General features: G+C 52.5%; 5 protein-coding genes across 5 annotated transcripts; 2 read left to right on the plus strand and 3 right to left on the minus strand.

Annotated features, from left to right (window-relative positions):
* Positions 1-151: 151 nt before the first annotated feature.
* Aspvir_008719 (uncharacterized protein) lies at positions 152-3,190 on the minus strand (the record flags this gene model as incomplete). Its single annotated transcript, XM_043271887.1, has 8 exons — positions 152-1,312; positions 1,367-1,472; positions 1,528-1,607; positions 1,659-2,044; positions 2,103-2,740; positions 2,821-2,906; positions 2,978-3,070; positions 3,155-3,190. 8 exons carry the CDS (start codon positions 3,188-3,190, stop codon positions 152-154), a joined length of 2,586 nt encoding a protein of 861 aa, XP_043127822.1.
* A 613-nt stretch (positions 3,191-3,803) lies between these two features.
* On the plus strand, positions 3,804-5,167 carry Aspvir_008720 (putative cell division protein kinase (Ctk1); the record flags this gene model as incomplete). The annotated part of the gene is made up of 4 exons (XM_043271888.1): positions 3,804-3,868; positions 3,939-4,041; positions 4,094-4,924; positions 4,994-5,167. The coding sequence occupies 4 exons, from the start codon at positions 3,804-3,806 to the stop codon at positions 5,165-5,167; spliced, it is 1,173 nt and encodes a 390-aa protein (XP_043127823.1).
* A 2,064-nt stretch (positions 5,168-7,231) lies between these two features.
* Aspvir_008721 (SH3 domain protein) lies at positions 7,232-9,283 on the plus strand (the record flags this gene model as incomplete). The annotated part of the gene is made up of 1 exon (XM_043271889.1): positions 7,232-9,283. The coding sequence occupies one exon, from the start codon at positions 7,232-7,234 to the stop codon at positions 9,281-9,283; it is 2,052 nt and encodes a 683-aa protein (XP_043127824.1).
* A 705-nt stretch (positions 9,284-9,988) lies between these two features.
* Aspvir_008722 (OPT family oligopeptide transporter) lies at positions 9,989-12,471 on the minus strand (the record flags this gene model as incomplete). The annotated part of the gene is made up of 2 exons (XM_043271890.1): positions 9,989-11,536; positions 11,596-12,471. The coding sequence occupies 2 exons, from the start codon at positions 12,469-12,471 to the stop codon at positions 9,989-9,991; spliced, it is 2,424 nt and encodes an 807-aa protein (XP_043127825.1).
* A 373-nt stretch (positions 12,472-12,844) lies between these two features.
* Positions 12,845-13,943, minus strand: Aspvir_008723 (D-isomer specific 2-hydroxyacid dehydrogenase family protein; the record flags this gene model as incomplete). The annotated part of the gene is made up of 2 exons (XM_043271891.1): positions 12,845-13,353; positions 13,421-13,943. 2 exons carry the CDS (start codon positions 13,941-13,943, stop codon positions 12,845-12,847), a joined length of 1,032 nt encoding a protein of 343 aa, XP_043127826.1.
* Between the last annotated feature and the right edge of the window lie 513 nt (positions 13,944-14,456).

Consider the following 14,456-nt stretch of genomic DNA (forward strand, 5'->3'; position numbering starts at 1 on the left):
CAAGTGATAGGGTAAAGGTGCTAAGAACGAGTATCTCGAGAGGTGAACAAGTTGTCAACCAGGCGAGGTGACTCCAGAAAACGCGACATCTAAAGGAATAATCCATGGCGGTATCGTATCTAAGGGACTTGAATGGGCTGTCACCGCCCCTTCAATATGACACGTATTTCCCAGCCACCAGCTTGCGGACAGTGGGTACTTCTTTCCAGGACGCAGGCGCGGCATCGGATGCTTGCAGACTGCCATCTTCGTCTGCGAAGGGATCGGTTCCCTTCTGCGGTGTGTCCTCTGACTGAGACATTGTACTAATCCCCAAGCGAGAGCCAGCGTCTGCTGTGTGGAGCTCAAATTTAGCGTCAACTTTGCCTTTTCGTGGCCAGCTGGTTGAAGTCGCAAACCGAACAAGTAGCTTTCCATCAGCTCCGGCGCGTACCTCGAGTTCAGGGATTTTCCAGGTGACCGCTGACTGTTTGCGACGGAAGGTGGCCCCAGAATTGGGATACATAACTGCACTCGTGGCATGAGCTGCCTCGCGGCCTTCTTCAGGAGAGGTATCCAAATTCACAGTCAAGGTGAGGTTCTTGATGGTGATTGACTCCTTTGATACCGACGAGGCAAATGACGAATTCATAGAGTAGAAGATGATCACGCTAGCCTGGAACTCTTCGAGATTCCACGCAGGTTTGAAAATCACGGGACAGTAAACCGAAGCATCCGACTGGTCGATGTGAACTTGGTACTTGAAAGCCACGGTTGGTGAAGACCGTGTGATGTTAGAGAGAAGGACGCTATACTCGCCTCTCTTCTCCTCCCCTGAGCCCTTCTCTTCCTGCACAAAATGTGGGTTGGCAGCGACCTTCTCCAATACCTGGAAATTATCGAGACGAACGCGCGCGCTATCCGGCGTTGTTCCAATCGATGCATTGTAGGCCAGTGCGAGTTCTCCTACAACAAAGGACTTGGTCACAGCGCCCTCAGAGAACCACGCACTGACTGTCTCTACGATTGACGCATTCAGCCCAGGTTGGTGTAGATCAGGATGGGAAACCGGGCCCGAGATGTTGTGTAAGGTGTGTGATGAGCGAATAGACGTTGTATCTGAGAGGGCATGATCATCTGTAGCGGTGCTGGGTGAAGTGACATGCCTAGAAGGCAGACTTGGTGAAGTAGGAGTAGAAACATCCGACCCCGATGGCGGAACAGGGAGTCCATTGCTCGAACCCGGAGGGTTCGGAATGAAAACTGTGTTACGAACATCGCGACGACCACGTATGGTGCCTGCGTTTCGTCTGACTCCGCTGTGTTGAGCTTGCTGCAGAGAGCGTCAGCGAGAGCGCAGGGAATAGGTTTCTCTGGCCGCACTTACCAGACGTAACTGATTAGCCATCTCGTCCATTGCTTGTTTAGCCTGGTTCTCATCTTCAAAGATTGGCTGATCTCGGATTGTCAGATTCATGCCATGCTCATCAAGCCTACAGCAGTTAGCATGATTTGTCTACTATGAACAGCAAGGACAGGAATAATCACCCAGCCGCCTCTCGCTGAAGCCGTGTTATCTCGTCAATGGTCTGTGGTCGTTGCGAGAATCCTTCCGAATCGATTCGCGGCTATTCATCGTCATCAGCTTAATCCAGGTGTATATTGTCGTCTGTACATACCTCATTCACAGCCATAGCAGCAGGCGGTGTCGGCTCATTATGAACCTCTTGAGTTGATCCCCCATTCGTGGTCACTGGTGTTTGCTGAGGTTCTGGACTCGTCGGCAGTGAACCAGGAACCTCTCGCTCGTGGATCTCAGTTGGGATCGGTGCGGCTTCGCCATGGCTATCCTGAGTAGTTAGAGCTGTGCCGGGACGATCCGTAGGGGATTCAGGTATCTGCATGTCGCGTGAATCTCCCCGCTTGAATGAAGCAAACGGACTACGATGCTTCTTATCTCCGAAGAGTGGCCCTCCTCCAGGGGTGTGCACTACACTCTTCCTTCTGCCCATGACAGTTCCTAGTCGCTTGAGGCCACCAAGGGCTGTGGTGCGGGGCTCCGGAGCTATGACACAAACATGGTTAGCAGACATTTTGTGTGAATGGTGGAATGTAAGTCTTACCAGGAGGTGTCCTGACAGGGCCCGAAGTCTCCGAGCGTTGACTAGCAGCATCGTCCTGAATGCGCGGCGGAGGAGCAAGAGGTGCTCCTGGCCCGCCAGAGGGTATAGATTCTTGCCTCCTGGGAGCAACAGGCCTGCCTCTATTAACCTTGGCGGCAAATGTCTTGATCTCATCCGCAGTCTCAACATTGAGAAGTACATTCAGGCAGCTCTCAGCAGCCTGGCGACACCGTTCTACCTGGTCCGATTCGTGCGTTTGCAATTGAGTCAGCGCGTCGCGGAGATGATTTACTCGGCCTTCGTCCGCTGCCTGAAGTTGCTCAAACACAAAAGGTGCCCTTGAATCCCATTGTTCTCTGATCTCCTCTGCGGCGGAAATGGCAGCGGCCAGTTTCTCCGCCCCCTTGGGGCCTTTCTCCCTGGCCTTTTCCACCTTCTTTTGATTCGCTTCGAAGCTCTTCGCCAACGCAGCGAGATCACTCTGGATGCCAGGCATCGATGCCAATTCTCGATTCTTGCTGCTGTATTCTCTCAAGGGGCGCTCCACGTCCTCATCAATCTTCTGCGCGAACGTTTCGTGTGATGAGGCCACGGCTTCGGTGGCATTGATGATGCGCTGCCATGGTAGTTGGAAAATGCTATTGTGTCGAAAAAAAAAAAAAAAATATCGAAATTAGCCTTGTCTTTTCGTGCTTCAGTTCCGAATGACCGAGCTTACCCAAGCGCCGCCCCGTTCTCGAGTTGTGGTCGATGCGCCAGTTTCCTCAACCCTTGCGCGTAAGCTTCTTCGACGCGGCGGCGTTCCTGTCGCACGGAAGACAAGAGTTAGACCCAAAGCTTCTGTTGTCACTTGTGTTAAGAGGTTGGAGCCATACCTGGAGCCAATCCGCGATATCCGCGTTGATCTTGTTAATGATACGTATGCGATCATTGAGAGCGTTAATCGCTTGGTTGGGTTGCAAAGAGGCCTAAAGGCAGGAATAGTTGAAAATATTAGCTGCTGCAATTTCATAGCCATAGCAAGAGCGAGATCAAGATGTCCGAGGGCCTACCAGCAGGGCTGGATACTCCTGCCGTGAGAGTTCCATCGCTCCGATTCATAGATCAACGGTACCAGAAGGGAGCGATCGTAAGGTGCATAATAGGGATATATTAAGAATACAGAAGCCGAAATACGGGTGAAGGAGCAATTGAAATCCTCCGAATATTACCAGAAGAGACCGTATCCTTCGATCAATGGACCTCGGAGTGGAGCAAGGAGCAGACAAGAGAAGAGGAACGAATTGATGGGATGGGATGGGATGGATGGGATGTTGATGACGATGGGGTTGCAACACGGAAGAATCACGGAGGAGCCGAGCAGACCGGAGGAGGCGATTGGTCAATGAGGCCCGGGGGACTCGAAGCTAGCTGGATTCGGCTAGCTTACCTAGTATACCTCAGGCATCGCAAGGCAGGATTATTATTGCTGCTCTTAGCAAAGAAAATAGTCACATGTTCCATCGATTTCCATACGGCTGCTACAACTGACAAGACTAGAAAGGATATCGTTGTTGCTTCATCTCAAGGGCCGGTCCTTATTGTATGTACAGGTAGTTAACTGATGAGCCGGTTATCGATCTCCCTTTGACTAGCTCGATTCTTCTCCAGGTTTATTCCGTCATCTCTGCCCCACGCGTCTAATTCGAAACATCCAACAACATGGCTGCACCAGACTGGAAGAAAGCTCTCGGGTTCACCGATCGATTAACGGCAATCCAATCTCTGTAAGCCTATGATCATCGAGATCAGTCTCCTAGAACGTCTGTCTTGGCAATTTCTAATACTACAGCCTAGGACTACTGCCTATCAGCGAGCTTCGTCTTCAGCTGCATTTGCTGAAGCTCAGTCCCAAGCAAAGAGATTCGAAAGTGAGGCTTATGAACAAGCTACTTCGAAGGTCGGTTCTCGACCGTGGTCATCAAAACGTCTGCTCATGAAGGATCTCGCAGGAAGAATATGACCGGATGTGCCAGGATGCCATCGATGCCACTGAGGCCAGTGGTTCTGTAGCCCCAATGATCAGCAGTCCAAACCAGTTGCAACATGAGCCCGATAAGGGTGTCTGGGCAGCTGGCGAAGCAATTGGTCCATTCAAAGGATGCCTCCATGTATTTGATGGGCTGCATTCCACTATTTACAAGTCCAAGCGTGAGGATGGATCTGTGGTTGCGGTGAAAGTTACCATACCCCATCTTTTGGCACCGCCACATGACGCTGAGCGCGAGGTTCGACTTTTGAGAGAAGCCGCGAGCCCTCATGTTATAAGTCTGCTGGACTCGCTCAAGGCTGACGGAGGACGACTCATCCTGGTCTTCCCCTACTTAAAATATGACTTGGAACATTTGCTCCGCCGTGATATGATCACTGCAACGCAAATAAAGGCTCATCTGCGGGACATGTTCAGCGCCTTGGCACACCTTCATGAGCTGGGAATCATTCATCGGGATGTCAAACCCTCTAACATTCTACTGGACTCGCCTGACGGCCCGGCGTACCTGGCGGACTTTGGTATCGCATGGAAAGAAGGAGACAGGGGCTCCGAGCCGGCTGATAAGAAAATCACCGATGTAGGAACCACATCTTATCGAGCGCCTGAGATCCTGTTTGGGTTCAAGGGATACGGAACAGCTTTGGATCTGTGGGCCGCTGGCTGTGTTGTTGCAGAAGCTGTCGCTGTCGGTCACAAGCAGCTGTTTGATTCGGGGCCCGTGGGGAGTGATCTGTCGCTTGTTCAGTCCATTTTCAAGACTCTGGGAACCCCAGATGAGAGCACCTGGCCTGTAAGTCATCCGATTATATTCTGTCGCTGTGCCCCTCTGGCCTTGGGGCTAGGTTAACATAGGAAACAGGAGACTGAGAAACTTCCCGACTGGGGTAAGATCGAGTTCTACCGATTTCCTGCCAAACCGTGGGATGAAGTTCTCAGAGGAGCTTCTTCCAAAGGACGGGATCTTGTGAGCAGACTGGTACGCTACGAGAGCAGTGAACGGCTGTCTGCTGCAGAGGTAGGCTACACATTCTAAGTGGACCACCCTGATGCTAATAGTGTGGCAGGCCTTGAATCATCCATTATTTTCGACGACTTGAAGCCGGTCCTCTCCAGGGGTTTAATTGCAACCGTCTCCCATGATACAAATCACCTCGCGATGATGTTGTGATCATCATGGCCAAGCTTCTAGCGGTCCACCAGTCTGCAGCGGGTGTTTCAGCCTTTAAAATTGAGTCGGCTCGAAGCGGGCATTACTACCACAATGATTGCCAACTCGCCACACCCTTGAGCGGTTGAGCCATAATTGTGACTGGGGCTCAGCTCCAGCAACTGGTTCCTTGAAATTTACTCGGTACACTTACGCAGGATCTCTTAGTTCGACCAACCGAGGCACCGACAACCCGTCACAGGATGAAAAATGGGCTAATTAGCGATCATGTAAGCGAATGCAATTTCCGACGGGATCGGTGGTCCTGATTGCGGGTACGATTTGAAGTGTACCTGCAGCAGTGTAACAATCGCGTCTTGCAGTGAGAATCATCCTAAATAGATATCTGCCAGCCGCACACAAATCAAGGTCCATGGTCTTGAGATAATTAGTTATGCATCTTGGAGTCAGAGAGGAAGAATGGGAAGCAGCATTCAGCCCCCAAGCGGGATGGTTAGATTCATCAACGTAAATGGCGCTAGGGACGACCGGAGAAGAGGGGCTTGGGTAATAATAAGACCATCAAATCGCAACAAATGCTGACAATAATTAACTATGGTATACAGTGATGCCTAGCTAGAAAGCACAGAGCGATGCAGGCAACCGAGTGTCTGAGTATTACAGACTGTTGCTTGGAAATGAGCTGTGTGCAGAAAAGAGGTTGACTCCCAAGGTCGCGAGCATCTTAGAGACTGAGAATAGGGGGTGGGATGGACGTGAGGTAGTTTGATTATCCAAGGTCTGTACAGAGCATCAGAGAACAAACTTACCGTACAGGTACCTTGACTCGTTTTAGTGATACACGAGTAACTCTGTAATGTCGTGCTCAAGGCTGAACCTTGATGTGTTATGCGAATGAGGCAGAGTTTGGGACTCTCCTACCTCGTCATATTCCAGGACACAATATCTACTCTGTTCCTACCTACGTACGTCAAGTGATTGGTACATCACTGTCTCTAATCATTTATGATAAACATCAAAATGGTCGAATCCAATAATGAGTTGGATTATGGCGGCACGCTGAGTCCTCGTGTTGGTCATTACGGTCATGAAACCAGGCACCGTCACAATCATCAGCCAATGAGCAATGCCAGAGCCCTGCGAACAGCGGGTCTGGAACAGGGATCATGGCCCCAGACGGTTAGTGCGGTCAGACCCAGCCCGTGTCTTTCTTGGCTGTGATTGGCCACTCCCCTCATTTTTAGCTCTGATCTCATTTCGTTTACTTTCGCCCGTTTGTGGTAAATGATTGACTGTGGCTGTTTTCCCTCTTGGTACCTCTTAGTACCTCTCTACTGAGTGAGTACAGACAGAGTACAGACAGGACAGCCCAGAGGTTCTCTCTTAGGGCGTCTGTCTCTCCCGCTCAGGGCTATCACCACCAAAAAGCAGCCTTCTTTCGCTTCTTTTCTTTCCTTCTCTCGTCCTTCTTTTCCCTTTGCGACTGTCTTCCTTTTTTCATCTCCCAATTCGTGGGCATTCCACGTTTTGGTCTCCCTTCTTTCATTTGACACTCTCGCGGCCTGGAAGCTCGTCGTTCTTTCATTCATTGAGTGGCTAGTCCGCCAGCCCCTCCATAACCCAGATTCATTCTTTTACTTCCCACATTCCTTGACGCGCTTTGCGCTCTCTTTGCTTTGAAAACGCGGCCTATTTGATCAGACCAGTACGAATTAAGGGTCCGTCTTTGATCTAGGCACGTCGTGTCGGGTCTTTTTGTTTTGAAGCACAAGATTCCCATTCTCTCGTTATCATTATATCAGGTCTCTGCAAGACCTACCATCTCATCGCAGCAGCATCATTAGAAGTCTATGTTTCTTGCCGACATTATCGTCTGAACCAATTGACTCAACTGGCAGCGAAGCAAGAGTGACAGCCTCAATCGCAATCATGGTGCACGCACATGCGCATCGCGATCATCACGCTGCCCTTGAGGAGCGAAGCCTCGAGGAAAGAGATCCCAAGAATGAAGCCGTGACCATCGTCTACGTGACGGCATCTCCCACCTTTGACGGTCCTATCGGCGGCTATGTAACGGGCGTAGACCCGGGAGCAACGACGACACAGCCAACTCAGGGTGTCGGCGCTCCCGTGGGACACTCACGATCTTCCTCAACCGAGGAAGAAACAACGACGACCGAAGCGAAGTCGAACCCCACCACAGAGACTAAGGCTACGATCACTGAAGTGAAACCCACGACCACCGAACATACAACCAAGGCGATCACCACCGACAACACTGAGGACATCACGACTCCAACCACCTTCGCCACGGCCACCTCCAGCTCGACTTCGTCGCTGACTATCCCAGGCTTGAATACTACCACTACCACCCAAGGATCGTCGTCTCTGGAAAAATCGGCTTCACCGTCGGCCACTTCAGTTGCTGCTGGTTCAAGCTCGGGACTTACTGGGGGTGCAAAAGCGGGTATTGCGATTGGTGTGATTCTTGGACTTGGTTTGATCGCAGGTTTCATCTTCTTCTTCATGCGCAAGAGGAAGCAAGGGCGACAAATGGCAGAGGCCGAAGCAGTAAACGAAAAATCCTATGGAGCCGATAATATGCTTCCGCCTGGACCTCCGCCTAAACCCCAACCGATGACCCCATCTGAACCGCCACAACTCAACGTCCGCCCTGTCACTCAGTTTGCACCAGATCTGACCTCTATGACCTCTCTCGCTGCTGGCGGGGCTGGTGCTGGTGCTGGTGCTACACTGGGAGTCGCTGCAGCTGGATCGCGTAACTTGACCGGCAATGCCTCGCCGCCCCATACGCCACAGTCGAGTGTTAGTAGGACAGATCCGTTCGGCGATCCAGTGAATCCCTTTGGCAATCAGGCAGAAGCTCCTTCCCCGGTTGCAGCGACAGGTCCGCCGAGTCCCTCGGCGGTCCCTCTTCCTCAATCTCCCCTGTCACCCACTGTAACGGCACCGAGCAATTCTGGCGTGGAATCTGCTCTTGGAACTGCTGCTACCGGAGCTGCAGTGGCTGGTGGTGTTGCTGCCGCCGCCGCCGCCGCCAAACCCTCCGACAAAGACCTACCTGGCCGCCCAGAAAGTTCATCGTCCCAAGCATCATCGATTACCGAAAGCTCGGCTCAAAGTCCTGTAAGCGCCGTTAGCGCTGATCCTGCGTCGATCGCCTCTGCTGCCGCGGTTGCTGTTGTTCCAGCCTTCGGACCCGGCGGTGCTGCAGGCCCTCCTCCCGGGCCAAGCAATGTTCATCGCGTGCAAATGGATTTCAATCCTTCAATGGATGATGAGTTGGAGCTGCACGCCGGTCAGCTCGTTCGACTTGTGCACGAGTATGACGACGGTTGGGCTCTCTGCGTCAGACTCGATCGCTCGCAGCAAGGAGTCGTTCCCCGGTCTTGTCTTTCGTGCCGTCCCGTGAAGCCTCGAGCCCGTCCGCCCCCAGGAGCTGGTCCAGGCCCTGGCCCCCGCGGGCCGCCACGACCGCCAATGATGGGACCCAACGGCCCTCATGGGCCTCCTAGACCCATGCGACCACTACCTCCTGGCTTCCATCCTCATGATCCCCGCCCACGGTCACCCTCGGCCCCGCGCCCAATGTCCCCAGCTCAACATCCTCATGGCGGACCTCCACCCCCACGTCCGTATCCCCAGCACCCAATGTCTCCTGCACAGTTTCCTCCCGCTCCGCGATCGTTCTCTCCAGGTCCCGGTGGCCGGCCGATGCCGCCAAGGTCCATGAGTCCTGGACCTTACGGACCTCCAGGATTGCAGAGGCCGGAGATGCCAGCGAGCCAGCGGAAACGTAGCAACAGTGCAGGTGGGCCAGTGGGACCTATTCCTCGTTCAACAGGATCACCAGGACCAAGCCCTCTGGCCGGGCCAATGACGCCACCTCCCTCCGGTGCTCTTCCGGCAATTCCCACTCCACCACCGCCGCAAGCACTAGTTCGAGACGACCACGCGTGAAGTCAATAGGCTTATGAATGTCCAAATGTGAACGAAAGCGACCTGCAAATGCAATTGATTGATATGTGGGGGACAGTTGATTGTTATTGCCGCTGGACGGAACGAGCCTGGTATGAGTATCACCTGCGTCTGGGACGAATGAGCCCCCGCTGTCAACCTGTTTCAGTTTCTCTACTTCTTTTTCATACTTAGTATCTTTCTATCCCCCCCTCTTATACGTTTTCTTCTACGATGCCGGCAACTGTCTCCCCTCCAAGCAAGATGCCATCTTACTTGGGAAGGCTGTGCCCATGTCTTGTTCAACGGGAATACCCACTTCTTTCAGTTTAACTCTTTTTTTTTTTTTCCCTTATCTTGAGAAAGGATGTCGGTTGTGAGGTTCAACACATTGTGCTCTTTCTCTCCCCCTATACAGTGCGTTTATTGTGTATCAGCACAGTTCCAGTTGCTCTTGCCTTCCTTTCGCATTTAGATCGGAGAATCAAAGGAAGAAACGTGGACCGGGTCTGGCTTCCTAGCAATAATCCTGTACGTTCTCTGATTGTTCATGTATAGTTTGGTGGTCGTCTATGTAGATAGTAGTGAATACAGCAAAAACCAGAATATTTTCAATAAAGGCTGTGGCCGAGGCAAATCCTGGAAATAGTTTTTGTTCTTCTGCAGATGATAATAAGTATATATATATATATATATATATATGTCTATCTAGAGATGTGGAACATTCCCGCTAGCCAGAAGCAGATTGACAATACTGATGATCCCCTCGCCCAGAATCAACCCTGAGGCTAGCACCACCACCGACGAAGAGGCCGCGTCCGCTTCTCGGGCGGCCTGTTCGGCTGTTTTGCCGGCCACGGCCGCAGGCGCTCTCGATCCTCCTGGTGTCTGATCTGCTACAGTCTCGCCAGGGGTATCCGAGGAACTGGCGGTGCTTGTGCTGGCGTGCTTCCGCGACCACCACCAGGCGATTATCCCGCCGATTGCTCTGGCCAGCGTGAAGGAGGGGACGTTGAAGATGCCCACGGCGACGGCGATGCCGCCGGGGACCCACGCCCTCCAGGGAGCGGAGACGTTGCGCCGGCCGCCGTTCGCCAGGGGCGAAGCGGCGTAGATGCGCAGGATGGTGACGCCGACGAAGACGGTGCCTGCGAGTAGCGAGGCCTGCCAGGCCATGGGGGGCAGGCCCTGGCCTGTGACGAGGCGGGCGGTGAAGATCCAAACGTAGGCGGTCGGGGTCTGGAACATGGGCCCAGGGACCTGGTAGACGCTCACGTACATCCTGTAGACGGCGGTGGAGAGGACGGCGCCGACGAGGCTGCCGATCATTTGGCCGTAGAACTGGGCTTTGGGGCTTGCGCCGAGCAGGTGGCCTGTTTTGAGATCCTGCATCATGTCGCCGGCCTGTAGGGCTCCGGATTCGGAGACGGCGCCGGCGAGGAGGTTGGTGATTAGGGCGGTGCGACGGGAGAAGTGTGAGGCCGGCGTTGCGAGAGAGAAGAGGAGCTGGGTCAGTTTGCTGATTCCGGAGACGGGGTTCAGATCTGTCTCGCCTAGTGCCCGGACGCCCATTATGGACAGTAGCACGGCGAGGAGAGTGGCCAGGCTGGAGAGCAAGGGCGACATCACGTCTCCGAAGACAATGTGCATGCAGACCACGTTCAATATCAGTGTCAAGGGAAGGAGGATCGCCACGGTTCGAGTAGAGATGAGCTGGGAAGGCGGCGCATCATCTTCTTCCTCGGGTTCGCCGTGCCTTGCCGGAAGTTGGACGGAATAGGCTGCTGTCGATGACTCCTCGGAGATCGGACTCAGGGCGGAATATCTGACGTATGAATGGCGAGAGCTGGTATTCGACGCTTTCGCCAGAATCCATTTTCCGACGCGACTGGAGAAGAATCTGGCCTTCAGCTTTGGAGCGTTGGCTATGACGGGCTTCAAAACCAGCCAACCAAGACTGACAAGCGAGTCGGCCAGCATGATGGCTAGAGATACCCACACAATCCAGGCCTTACTTCCATCCTCCCAGCTATCCACAGGCCCAGGGGCCCAGCCACGAGCCTTGGCGAGCGGAGATAGGATGCCCCAGCCGAGTATGGCCCCAAAAAGCATGTGCATGCAGGTAGATGGGCCCATGATAATTCCTTGGCCAATGTATGCGGGGGATGGGTTGAGAGTCCATAGCCAATTTTGTGCTAGGGGAAGACCCAGAATGGGCACGTCACGGACTTGAGGGACAAAGTAGGAGAATAGCGTCTGTCACGGTTAGTGTCACTCGGGCTCGGTTTAGTACGACCACTAGCAGGAGATCTCACATAGACACCAGACACCGCAAAAGCACCCACCAGGAGGCGCATCTTCGACCGCCAATCTCGTCTGTCAGCCGAGTGGCATTCACTAGCATCCTTTCGCAGTAGCGCATTGCCCTCTTCCTCTCCGGTTTCTTGCGTCAAGGCAACCGTTTCATCCTCTCCTTCTCTTAGCACCGCAGCCGGATTGACTCTTTTCTTCGCCTTCTCATCGCTAGACCCACTTCCGTGTAGTACTCTGAGCATGAGCGCCGATGCCGTCCCACTCGGAAACCTCAATTTCTCTCTGATGATTACCTCCTTTCTTAGCGGGACAGCAAAGACAACTCCGAAGAGGCAAACTCCCAGACTCCAAAGTACCAGTTTCCAGAAATTGAGCTTCAAAGGACCGCCTTCCCCGGTACCGCCGTCGCCAGAAGGCCCGTCTTCCCCGTCTCGGATGAGGAATTCCAACGCGGGAATGACGCCAACAAACCCGCACCCTAATGGCATAGTTCCCACTGCCCCAGCCACCGTTTGAATAAGGACGTTTTCTATCGGCGTGAACGGATAAGAGAGATACTTGGAGAAGACCTTAAAAACAGAGAAGCCGATAAGTGCTGAAGGCATGGCCATTGTGCTGATCCAGCCAGTCTGCAAGCCGAAGTAGGTGTTGGAGAACGTGATCAAGGCGCCAATGACGAGTCCAACAAAGAGGGAACGGGCAGTGAAACTCTGAGGGGATGTCCGAGATGATCTCTCCATTTCCGGCTCCGGTTCAAATACATCGTCACGGTATCCAGCACTCCGTTCCTCGCGGCCTCCAGGTTCCCTGGAGGTCGCTGAGCCAGCATGCTCGGGGGTGTCGGAGCGGTGGCCATTGTCGGTGGCATTAGCCGCCATGGTGATGGATTGATAATTCATCCAGGCCGCAAGTCAAGGTACATCTCTCAAAGCTGCAGTTTTCGTTCCATTGGATAGATTTTCAAAGAAATATCATCCACAAGATGGCAGTCGAAGGGCTGATTTGTCATGACTCGTGAGGGGAGCACAGAATGTCTGAAGTTTGAGGCGACGCGTGACTCGACACCGGTGAGATAAGCGATATGATAAGCATATCGATAAGCGGCAGTGATGTCAGCGTCTACTATCTAGCAAAACAGTTGTGGCATCCTCATTCTGTTTGTTCAACGACAATACGTACGTCGCTAATTAATGGAACTTATTCGCTAACATGGCTAGTTGGCCCTGGAGTATACAGGATATCAGTCGATCATCAGGCCACGACATTGCATGGCTGGCCTGCACTCCATCCTTCAATGGCCTGCTTCACCATCTGCGAATAGTTGGCCAACGTTTTCTTTGATAGCCACGCTAAATGAGGAGTGACAATTAGATTAAGGTCCTTTGTCCCGTCGGACAGTAAGGGAGAGTTATCCAATCCAGCAGGCTCTTCACGGAAGACATCCGTGGCTGCTCCAGCAATCGTACCCTTTCTCAAAGCCTCGAGTAGTGCGTCTTCATCTACAATTCCTCCGCGGGAGACGTTGACGATGACAGTATGCGGTGACATATTTTTCAATTCTGGGGTCGATATGAGGTTTCGCGTCGAAGGACTAAGCGGCACTGCCACGAAAATGACCGTGCTTTGTCTGATGACAGCATCGAATGGAGTTCGCTCGGTGCTATCGACCGTGCTCAGTGACACCGATGCTGCAGGATCTTTCCGCGCTGATATTAGCACTTTCATCCCCAGGTTACGTGCAAGCTGAGCGATCATTCCTCCTGTGTTTGTGTTGTCAGCCTCCAGAGCAGCAATCAACCGGAACCACATCGGACTCGCCCGACTTACCAACAATCCCGTTTCCGATAATACCAGCTACTTCATCTTGGCAACTCAAAGGAGGCTGACCATGTTTGTCGAGGAATTGATACAGGATGGTTCCTTTCCGATGCGCCCATTCGCCCGCTCTGGTCAACATGTGCATATCCAGTAGTCGCCGCCGCGAAGCGAAGTACAATCCGATTGCGTGCTCGGAAACCGAATCCACATTTGCACCAACAGATCGGCTCACAATGATCCCTCTCTTTCTGCATGCTTCGAGATCAATACAGTCTGTGCCAACTGCTGCGACGGCAATGAGTTTAAGATGCGGTGTCACCTCGGGGGAGAGTGTGTGCGCGTCAAAAGGGATGTATGAGAATACAACAACTGAGGCATCCCGAATACGCGAATGGAGTTCTGAGAGCGAAGTTTGCTGATAGACGGTCGTAGTAAAAGTGTGACCAGGGGGGAAGCGAAAGTCGGGGATTGGACAATAATCCGCCTGAAGGAAAACAATGTGGTGGTGTGTTGTTGAAGGACTTGCGCTCATCTTCAAATATGCTATATTCAATATATCCTGAGGAGTCTCGTAGGCTGGTTTTGAATCTTAGTTATGTCAAATCGACAATAATGATAGTGGCATTTCACCTGTCCGCTCTAAATATATATACTAGACAGGTATCTCCCCACGCCCTACGAGCAACAAATCCGGGTGGGGTGTGATAACTGCTGACAGGCGGACAATAATAATACGTCGTTCCTTGACCTTGTACCTCACTGCAACTCTACCACCAACAGCCTCCCGAAACATTTAAAGCTTCATCGAGGCCCGGTTAGGCAACCAAGACCCTCATCCTATTGCAGATATTCGTTAATATGAGGGAGCATTCTTCTTGATTCGTGCGCGTTGCCCTGTATTCCGATGGCTGATCAGAAGTGTAAAAATATATACCCTGGCCCTACTATCAGCTCATGATTTAAGTATATAATGCTTTCCAATTTCTCTTGTACCTGCTTCATTTGTGTTCTTCTATTTGTATACACCATGAAATTTCTCTCCACC

Source organism: Aspergillus viridinutans (assembly GCF_018404265.1).
Source record: "Aspergillus viridinutans IFM 47045 DNA, scaffold_7, whole genome shotgun sequence".
NCBI classification, from domain to species: Eukaryota; Fungi; Ascomycota; class Eurotiomycetes; order Eurotiales; family Aspergillaceae; genus Aspergillus; species Aspergillus viridinutans.